We start from the raw sequence: 10,941 nt of genomic DNA, 5'->3' as shown, positions 1-10,941 counted from the left end.
CCAGTTTTAACCCAATATAAACTAGATATATGATTTTTTTTTAAACAAACATCTGTATTTCTCTATTATAGGTTCTACGTTAGTCTTTTGGAAATGTGCCTCCTCTTCATTGCTTGCTTATCTAATCTTTAGAGAAGGATGCTGCTTCAACCCTCGAATATGTGGATCCATTTTGTGTTTTGCCACAAGAAAGATCATATTGGTGAGTTATTTTGTTGAAATATTTTGATTCAATTGGCAGTTTATAATGACATTAATTGTTTGGTTGTATAGATGTAATATCATGTGGCTTGTAGTCCGTCATCACTACCGGGGCCCTGGAGTACTCACCACGGGCCCCCACCCTCCCCCATACCAGCCCCTTTTCAAAGTATCATTTTGGAGCATGTAATTTGGCAAATATAACACGATTTTCCAAATAAATAATTGTGGTCTCTCGTAGCAGCATTTGTCATAGCTCTATGAAAAAAAGCTGATGTCAAACCCCCTCTTTAAACCTGTTTGAAAACACAACTCCATCACCAGATCAGACTTCCTCTTAGCGACTGGTTTCCCAGAATGAACTTGAGATGACCCTACATCAGCACACATGAAGCTAACTTTAGCTTGTGGCACACATCTGATCCTCTCATGTTTTTCTAAAAGGAGGTGAATCATCAATGCCAGATCAAATTCTTCCCCTTTTAAACACCCATGTCAAGGTTAGATTTATGCCATGAAATGTTGCAAAAATAATCATTTGGAAAAAAACACAACAGAACAAAACTTCCATTCCAGCATTCTCAATTTCTCATAATATACAACCGACACACACAAAGAGACAGACTCCGTAAAAGGGAAAAGCTCTTTATTTACCTCCCCTCAGGCTTTGACCAAGAAAACAACAGCTCATATCACCATGGAGACAGAATTCCAATCAGCCCGTTAAAAAAGTCCAGCATTCTTTTCACAAATAATCTGCAAGTACATTTGTAAATGGAGAACAAAAGACCAGAAAAACACACACGCACACACACGCACACAACAAAAAGCATAACATTTTCCCTCCACTTAAAATGCTTAATTTTCAATTAAATTGTTCAGACCTTTCATCTGAGCAAAGGAGAGAGGCTGCCAGGACGCGGCCTCCGCTCCCCTCCCGCTGAGACCTAAAAGGTGTGAATCATGTGACACAGTCTAAGCCCTCTCCTCCATGCTCCACAGCTGCCAATCACTGTTCCCTCAGCCAATAGCACAGCTGCACTGGCTTGGGTGGGTTGGGTGGGGGGTTGGGGTGGGGGGCAGATGTCATCAGGTTAGGCTGGGCAGGATTGGTTGGTCGGCTTAAACTGTGTGAGATGTGATTGGGGGTTGGGGGGGGGGGGGGGGGGGGTAGGGGAGGAAGGGTGGAGGTGTCATGTGTGAGTGCAACAATGCCAACAAGCACAAATAAAACACAGAAATCTGACTCAATGGGATTGATTGGAAAGCGGAGCAGAGCACATTTTACTCAAGATTTTATTCAGCGTTGGAAGAGATTGTTGTGGAATATACATTTCTAGGCTGAATATATAGCTAGTGACAAAGAGCAACAGTAAAACTCACAGCTTGAAAACCAAAAGGAACACACTAACATTGGATAGGAGGAGGCTATGTGTTACGTCTCTGTTTGCATCACCGCTAATAAGCTACGACACATTGAACATGTCTAGGAGTGCCTGAACATTTCTCAGCTGGCACTGCTTATACAGTATATATCGCTCTAGGTTCTGCTATATATGTATGTGTGTGTGTGTGTGTGTGTGTGTATGTGTCTGTCTGTCAGTGTGTGTATCAGTGTACAATCATGGCTGTAGGGCCTTTCACATTGAGACAGTGTATTTTCGGAACTGCCACATCGAGTTCATGCCAAGACGCATGACGTTATCTGCCCATATGTGCATGTTGTTGGTATAGTTTATGTGTGCGTAGGTCTGTCCATCTATATGTGTGTATGTACTGTATGTGTGTTTATCTGTAGGCCCTGCCGTGCCGGCCGTACGGAGAGATGATTGCGTCCACGCTACCTTCGCTGTCTGAGCTGCTCTCAGAGTCGCTGCTGCCGGAGTAGACGCCGAGGCCAGGGAGCACGCCGACGCACACGGCTGCAGACGGGAACACACCCCGAGAGGGACCCAGGGACTCTGTGGGGGTACGAGGAGTCTGTTCACCCCCACCTCCCCCTGCTCCTCCTGCCTCCTGCTCTGAACAGGAAAAGAACACTGTCAGATTCTTTAGTACATCGGCATTTCATCTGTGTTCACGGTATGTCAGCGTTGTCGCCACTAAGCAGTGGTGAAATTAATCAAAATGACTATGATGGTCAAGTCCCTTAGCAGATCATTCCCCCCCACTACTGCTAGTTTGACCACTGCAAATGCTCCAATCTTAAAATAATTACCAAAAATAGCCTATCTACATGCGACGCATTGAGAGCTTGTAGATTGGCAATTTTCGGCGCGACAAGACATGCTGGCTTCATTCAGACATGTGGTGAGTGAGAACTTTAATCCATGAGTATCTGAATATTGCAGTCTTTAAATGGGGAAATACGACACCAGACTGTTGGTCAAAAAAGCACAATTGTGTATGACATTTCCACTCCCTGTAAAATAGCGCCGCACATGACCACACCTACTTTTAAGAATACACACCCATGGGCGCACAGAGGGACGCGAGTCCATTTGGTACTGTACACACAACAGGGGTGCTGGGCGTAAAAATGACAACCGCATCAGTTGGAAAATAGCAATGACACCTCTGCGCTGAGTGTAAGATAGGGCCCACGGGCTTCATCTGATCACGCCATCAAACCGTGTTTTATCGGTTGTCGTGTGACGAAATTGACATAAATCTGTTCCAATGTGTAGCTCTGATCCACATAAGCTACATTCATTTTTTAAGTGCTGACAAGAGCACACAATAAGTGAGCTACCAGGGGACTGGGCTGTGAGCAGCAAGTCGTTCTTTGGTCCGTTTCAATCTGTTGGCGCTGTCACTCAGCAAGTCCAGGTGGCCCGCGAGAAAAACACATCTTAGCATTATATCCATCTGTTAGCCAAGACAAGCTCCAACCCACCTGTGTGTCTGTCTCCGTTTCCTGTTGCTGCCGTAGTGGCAGTTGCTGTCGTCTCCACCTTCTGTTTTTTGCTGCTGTCTGATGATTGGGATGAGCTGCAGGACAGGATGACAGAGATGGATGGTAAACGAGTGTGTTGAGTGACAGGTTTCCGTTTCGTACGGTCGTCCACTGATAAGAGGCAATGGTTAGAAAATTGCTTTATTGGGTTGAATGCCATGCAACTGCTCTCTCTAAGGGTTTCCATGCTTATTTGACTCAGTCCTGCAACATAAATGAGTGGTTCTCAAACATTTTCATATCAAGGACCCCCAAATTGATACGAATTAGGCCATGGACCCCCATTTGTAAAATGTTTGTAGAAAGACGGGATTTTTGTTGTTCAAGATTACCCATAGTACAGATTTCTACTTGTACTGTAAGTGGTGAGATAACAGTGGAGTGAGTTAAACATATGACCTGAATAGTCATTCTCTCTTCGGGATAAAGTAACTTCTAGATGATGAAATAATAGGGAAAGTAAACTGTTCCTCATTTTTATGGGGACACCCTGGAAACCACTCAAGGACCCCTGTGGGTCCCTGGACGCCACTTTGAGAACCTCAGACATAGAATGGCATTTCCTAAATGCACATCTAAATGAAGACGTGAACTCTCTCCGCATATAACTACTAAAAACAAGCGCCGGGCTGTGTGGTGAAACACAGTTTTGAATGTTTAAGTACTTCTGTCTTCAAACACTGGAAAAATGATTTGACCCTTTGCACAATATGACTGGTGGACCGCAAATTAGTTTATGTGCATAAAACAATTCTGTGTGTGTGTGTGTGTGTGTGTGTGTACCTGCGCCTCTTAACAGCCCCAGCCAGCAGGTGTGCTTGAGACAGGTGACTGCTCCTTTGCTCTGCTCCAAAAGTTTTAGGCCCCGCCTTCTTCTCAGGCTCTCTGCGACTCTCAGTGGCCGCTCGCTTCACTAGAGCACTGTGACATCACTGGGTTAAGGAGAGTGAACCGGTACGCAGAGGGAAGTACACACTGAGACATTGGTGCAGGAATAACGGGAACACACAAACAGTATGTGCAGAGTAGACAGTAATAGAAATAACTTGATACAACAGCCAAATATATTGACTTGCAACTAGTCCACGGACACACGACCAGTACTGGTTCAGGAATCGGACTCCCACATCAGCAATAAGGAAGTTGGTTTCTGAGTCTTAACCTTCTGAAGGAGCATTGGGCTGATCTACGTCACTGTCCTGGATAACGGCGACACAGTTACAACAGCTAAGAAAAACCTCACAGCCAAAGCCACAAGGGGCATAATGGAGTGTGGGGGGGTTGTGACAAAAAGTGGAAGACAGACAAAGACCGAGTTAGACAAATCAAGAAAGAATGCACAACTGAAAGACGTAAAGAATGAGTGCAGCAGAGGTGACACTCAGGGCAGGGATGAGGTAGAGACAAGAGCAGCCAAAAGGACAGAAATAAAGACAGAGACCTGAGAGATGGAGACTGAGAAGCAGAGAGAATGACACTCTGAGGCAGGAAGAGGGAGACCAGATGATTAGCAGTGCATTACGTAGGCCTATGTTATGTAAAGAGGATCTGCCCGATGAGGTTTTACAATGCTAAGGTGTGCATGTTTCTTGCTCGTGTATGACGTGCATGTATATTCACAGCTGTAAGAGCTGTCACCGTAGCTACCAGCCTACGATACAGTTTCCACGACAACCCCATTCTCTTTTCAAATTCTCTGTCAGCAGACAAATGGATGCAGACAGGGAGATGAAGATGGAGACAAAAGGACAAAACAACTGTATTAACGGACAAGAAGATGGAGCCAAGAGGCTGGAGGACAGAAAGGAAGACACTGAGGAGAGCACAAGCAATTGCCAAAATGTGACAGTTTCCCTCCGTTTGACCATGTCACCAAGACCTGTAATGTAGAGCAGAGACAGTGCTAAAGCCCAACAACAATGCACAATAACTGTGGAGCAGTGTGCCTTAGTTAAGTCGCTTGTCCTACAGTATGTGTACTGTTCTTAACTGTCTATTAATATTTACTTGTGTGTTATTTATATGGATGTTCTTATAGTCTGTTGGGTGTTATATGTATTATAGTGGACCATAATGCTAACACGCTTCGGCTTTTGTGTGTCTAATCCACATCGGTGCTTTGGATTGGTGACACTGTCTTTAATTCAGTGGACAGTAAAATCCTCTGGTGTATTTGGGTACATTTCAACATTCTCAATTAACACTGAGGATTTGACTGTGTTACACACAACCATTGTCTATGTTGTGTTGCATTTATTCACCCCCCCCCCCATCATGGACAGCACTGGTCCTCTCCTTTTCTATGCTGACTGAGACTCTTTAACTTTACTCTCCATGTCATCCATCTAAATGGGCTAGCTTAATAACTGGTAATGATATACTGTATATTGACCTGATGCCATTCTCTTCTCAAGTATTGACAACGCAAGGTTGGTGAGCTTGTGGATCCACCATAAAAACATAAAACATACCATAGAAAAGAGTTATATACAACTCATGACATGATCAGGTGAGTATGGTTAAAGCTCAATTACATTTGTACCTTGCCATGATGCAAGATATATCTTCAATAGTTGCTCCCATCCCCATTGACTTAAATTGCCCGGTGAAACAGGTCTCAAAGTCACATTTTTAACACACAAATGAACATGAACCACGGGTCAAAGAAAAAGTCAAAGAGAGAAGGATGAGGCTGGCAGGGCACTGCGTCAGGCACCCGGAACTAGTGGCAAGCAAACTGACACATGAGAGTCAACCCAGGGCAAAGCCAGGAAAGGCAAGAAGCACACCGCCTACGTAGATGCACTGCGACGTGACAGCTTAGCGAACAACACTGTAGAGCTCAAGACCCTGATGTTAGATAGGAGTGTGTGGAGGGTAGCGATTCTGGAGTCCCGAATTGGTGTTGGCTAGACCACACTCTCACATCGCATCAAACATGAACAAAGCAGATTCTCGTTTCTGGCAATAACAAACATTTTCCCTAATTCAAATAGTAAAATTAAGTTTCATTTTTTATTTCCTAAAAGCACAGAGTATGGTTTTGATATTCTACATTGGCAGAATTTGCCATATTCGCATTCATTTGTATTCTAAAATTGGGACAATGTTAAGGCAGTGGGGGGGGAATATATTTTGTATCAATCTTTCAATCTACAGAGCAACTATTTCAAGATATCTCGTCAATATTTGTTGTTATGCAAGTTAACTACACAACCCAAACCTTGACCAAAGTTTAATTATGCTCTAAGACAGCACTCTCCACCGTCAGTCATGGTCAAATCAAAACAAAATACCTAAAGCCTAACTGGATTGTAAAATCGAACACACACAATGAAGAGCTAGAACGATAAGAACATCATTTCAGAGGCTCTCTCAACATTGATGAGTGCTCAGTGTCGCTAGCTATTTTTAGGAGTATATCAGAAGTATACAGTAGATCCATCCCCACAGAAGTAGACGTATACAGGTACACTACAGTATGCCATATACCTGCATATACAGTATGCACCACTATGCCACTGCTGTGGAGTAAATCTAGAAATACTGTTGGTCAAACCGCTGCAAGTGATATTGTAGCTTTAAGGTTTTATGAGGTGCCTTTAAAAAGGAACAGGGTGGTGTGTGTGTGTGTGTGTGTGTGCGCTTTGAGCTCACGTATGCATGCCAACTAAATCCTCAAGTTGGAAAACCTCTCAGGAAGTCCACACTAGGACATTGAACCCGGCAGCCATATTTTGCTGATCGTAACGCAATACAAGAATCAAGTGGCAAAGAGGCAATTTGTGCATTTGAATTAGGTATGAAAGGAATTAATTACGTAGCCTGGGGAATCAACGTTTACCGAGCCATGTGGCCCATAGGTCAAAAGCATATCTCCTGTTTACAATATGTTTCCAGTATAAAAGATAAAAGGATATTCTATATTCCAACAGCTCCTTCTTCTCTTCATCTCTGCGCTGCTTCTCCACCAGGCTCTGTTGCCGGGAGACCTGGTCCAGGAAGTGGCTCTCGTCCTCGTCCAATCCCTTCACCATGTTCTCTATCGCCATGGAAACAAAAAAATACGCTCAACACGCTGAAGTGAAGTAGAATAAATTAAAATTCGGATGACAGTCCATAAAAAGCCCATCTTAAATTCCTACATGTGTGACGCTTTTTCTAATCTACAGGAGTAGGTTTACGTTTTGAGTGCTGGATACTTCAATAGTTTAACATAAGGCTTGTGATAATAAGCTGAATTTAAATATCTTATGGTAAGAAAATTCTGCAGAATTTGCCACACATGCGAGACTGAAACGGTCACGTCCCGTTCACTTCCCTTTAATGCGAGCAAAGGAGTGGAGCTTGGGAACCTCTGCATGCATTGGCCATTTCCCTTAAGGCACGCATGTGTGAACAATATCCTTATTCTTTGAAATCACACATTAACTGTTTTTATTTATTTATTACTGTGAACATTATGGATTGGATGTTACTAAATTCTGAATGATAGCATTCCCCTTTGTACTGGTCTTTCTGCATGAAAAAAACAAGACGACTAATAATGGTGCGGCACCCCCGTGAATATTTCAGTAAGTTACTATGTATGTTTGTGAACGAATATGCACAAATCATAATGTGGTGTTCAGTGACAAACAGTGACTGCACTAATACTTGTGTGGTGACAGTCTACTGTATGTCTGCTTTGGCCAAATGGAAATAATATTTATAAATAGTTCACCAACTCTCCAAGTACAAAAGTGCTTCACAAGAACGATGTTAGTGTAACTCAGAACTTCACTGAAAAAGGATCGAACTTTCACTTCAATAATGTAATGAAACAGCACCTTTTTCCTTGAGGCATGAGCTATGGTTGTTCTTCTTTTGAGCCTGCTGGCCTAGCGGTCCAGGCGCATACCACAGCGTGCCTCGGGTCAATAAAGGCAGAAAAAGCCCCCAAAAATATATTTAAAATAAATAAATAAAGACTTACTAAATTTGAATTGCTCTTCATACTCTTCCTGTTTCTTATCCTTCTGCTCCTGCAGTCTGTCAAAGAGCGTACGGCCGTCATACTCCTCCTCTGGGGCCTCTAAGGAGCAGACAGACTAATTCACACACAAATCTTGTACATAGACACACATAGCACATTGTACATAGACAGTTGTTTAATGACTGTCTATGTTAATGACTGTCCATGGATCCAGATGATTTTATGTAATATTAGTACTCTTCAAAGAATCAAGTGTGTGTTTAGGCTGGCAGGTGGGTCTTACCTTCTGGGTCCTCTGGTTTCCTGACTTTCTCCCATTCCTCCTGTCTCTTCTTCCTCTTTTCATCAAGCTCTGACTCCGACACGAACTTCCGGCTTAGGTCAACACCCCCTGCTGCTGGGCCTGCTGACCCACCTCCTGTAGCTGCTGCCATCACCACTGACCCTTCCCGTGCATGTGAACACACACACACACACGCGCGCACAAAATTAAGTTAAAAAACCTTGCAGGCTGGTATACGTACATCAGTCAAAAATAACGATATGCTTCAGTGAACCAAGTTTAGAATATAACAAGTCAACTCATTTTGGATCACACAACACCCAAAGCCATACATACAACCTACCTGCACGTGTTTAACCAACTGAGAAGACAGAAGACTCACAATCATGGGCCCATCTGTTGAAGAAATGCAAACACGTGTTGCCACACTTGCTGCAATGAATTAAATTAGAATTATTTAATTTCTAAAGACATCTCTGCATTAAACATGCTGCACAAGGTGTAAACCAGAGGGATAAACACGAGCTGCTGCGGGGCATAAAGTTGTGACTTTCTGTTTAATACAGAACAACAGCCTCAAACTTCAAGGCCAACCTGCTGGAGCTGCAAACGTACTAAACAAAATACCGTGTTCAGACAGAGTGATGAATTATTGAATGTGTGCATGTGGCGAGATGGTAAAGTTACAGTCTAGAGAAGTGGTTCTCAAAGTCGATTCCAGGGACTCTCCGAGTTCCTTTAGGGGGGGGTAAAAATGTACCCTTACAAGTTTGTAACTCTGACAGTGTACAAATGGAACCTAACGGGTCCATTTGGTTCCATTTGTACACTGTCAGAGTTAAGGGGAGACCTTGACAATTTAAAGTTTGAGAACCATTGGTCTAGAGTGAAGTTAATTGTAAAGACTTTAGGCTCCCTCTTGCGGGCAGCTTCAGTCATTGCAGCAACAAATGAAACCTGAGTCCTTGAGAATTGCGATCAAGATCAATAGGAGCCATAATATCATTAGCATGCGTGTCATGATCAAACTCTTTATTTGTGTCAGACCCGTTGCACACACAGCTATAGTGAGACATTGTGTAAATGTCATGCCCCTGTAATATCCACTAACACTGGCCGAAAAACTAGGTTTAGGCCAGTCGAGCAGACATTATACACACTATCCGAACGTTGGTAACAAAATACAACATTTTAATTAACGTCTATCTCTACAATAGTTAGATAACATCATCGTAGAACAGCATTATGTGTGTGATGATAGTTTATAGTGCGTACAGTACAGAGCGCTACACGGCCATCGACACTGGACAGCCAGGTTCATGTTAGCGCCAGCGTTGCCATGTCCGCTTATTATAAACGACTCTGGGCTTGTTTTTCTGTAAAGTTGCTTGTAAATTGCGGGGGTTGCGGTTTTTTAACGCTTGTTTTCCCAGTGTAATTATTTGGCCTTGCCATTTTTTTTATTGTTTAAACCAGTTTCAAACATTTGCATGTGGTGAAGGACGCCTAAGTGTATGTATTTCTCCGCAGACCCCCATCCATCTGAATTTTGTTTTCATATATTTTCCCAATGTTTCACTTTATTTCTGCTCTGCTATTCAAAATAGCAGATCTACAAGCTCACAACGCGTCGCGATATTTCAATGTACAAAGAGCCAAGGATAGGTTTTAAGTGCTCATGTGGCCTCGCTTCTTTTGAGCTTGTTTTCATAGGGCTGGTTGCTTGTTTCTCTCGCAAAACCTGGCAACACTTAGCGTAGCATTCCAAGCAAAAGAAACTCGTCAGGAATCGTCACTGTAAAATAAATGCTGTCAATTCAAGAGCACCGTTTTAAGCCGTTAACACGACACATGCAGGTAAAGATGCAGGATAAAGCTATGCAAACTGTAAGTGTAAGCATGCAGTGTAAGCAGAACTTACCGAGGTAACTAAGCTAGCTGCTCGCTCATCGGCAACACAAACCAAACATGAAACCTTGCGTCACAGTCAACGTGGCTCGGCTCTTGCGACGGGTGCTATAACATTAGTTCCGACTTGTTCTCGGTGCTGCCCGAGGACATTCGTGGGGGAAAACTAATATAAGTAAAATAACGTTTTTTTTAACTAGAAATCTTTAATGACTGAACCTGAAAATAAGAAAGTATTTTTGTTTAATGACTATAGAGATACCGATTTACCTGATGTTTGTACAAAATATATAGGTGTAATGAATAACAAACAAAACCAAAAAATATGTATATTAATAATCAATCATCATCTGTCTGCAATTGATCTGTCCACGCCCTATGGTAACCATGGTGATGACCTTGAGTAGTGATCCTCAGCACCTGAGCTGAGGTGATAAAGAGTCAAGACAAGCACCCTATAAAACCAGTGTATTTGTCTGTGTCCCACCATTATAGCACTCGACGAAGATCCTGGGAGGACTGAAACGTTTGCTTTTTAATCCACTGAGCACCGAGCACATTATGGGCATCTAAAAATAAAGAAAAATGTTTTTCTTTAAGTCTTGTCTAAGGAGTTTT

At 42.9% G+C, this 10,941-nt stretch overlaps 1 protein-coding gene across 1 annotated transcript; it reads right to left on the bottom strand.

Moving 5' to 3' along the window:
• Positions 1–1,351: 1,351 nt before the first annotated feature.
• psme3ip1 (proteasome activator subunit 3 interacting protein 1) lies at positions 1,352–10,589 on the bottom strand. Its single transcript, XM_084060467.1, has 8 exons — positions 10,337–10,589; positions 8,755–8,811; positions 8,416–8,577; positions 8,133–8,231; positions 7,076–7,199; positions 3,941–4,078; positions 3,098–3,192; positions 1,352–2,222 (listed from the first exon to the last, which is right to left on the bottom strand). Exons 2-8 carry the CDS (start codon positions 8,801–8,803, stop codon positions 1,990–1,992), a joined length of 900 nt encoding a protein of 299 aa, XP_083916593.1. The 5' UTR covers positions 8,804–8,811; positions 10,337–10,589; the 3' UTR covers positions 1,352–1,989.
• Positions 10,590–10,941: the final 352 nt, after the last annotated feature.

Source organism: Gymnoscopelus microlampas, assembly GCF_963454915.1.
Source record: "Gymnoscopelus microlampas genome assembly, chromosome: 6".
Lineage (NCBI taxonomy): Eukaryota > Metazoa > Chordata > Actinopteri > Myctophiformes > Myctophidae > Gymnoscopelus > Gymnoscopelus microlampas.
The sequence above is the reverse complement of the archived record's forward strand: the minus strand, read 5'-3'. Positions and strand labels throughout refer to the sequence as shown.

Bases quoted from the DNA above. Each gene is read 5' to 3' on its own strand.
- psme3ip1 (XM_084060467.1), bottom strand. From the start codon at position 8,803: ATGATTGTGAGTCTTCTGTCTTCTCAGTTGGTTAAACACGTGCAGGTA. The intron at 4,079-7,075 runs ATCCTTTTATCT...GTGATGTCACAG, and splicing joins GAGCTGTTGGAATATAGAAT to TGCTCTAGTGAAGCGAGCGG. The intron at 2,223-3,097 runs GTGGGTTGGAGC...TTTCCTGTTCAG, and splicing joins AAACGGAGACAGACACACAG to AGCAGGAGGCAGGAGGAGCA.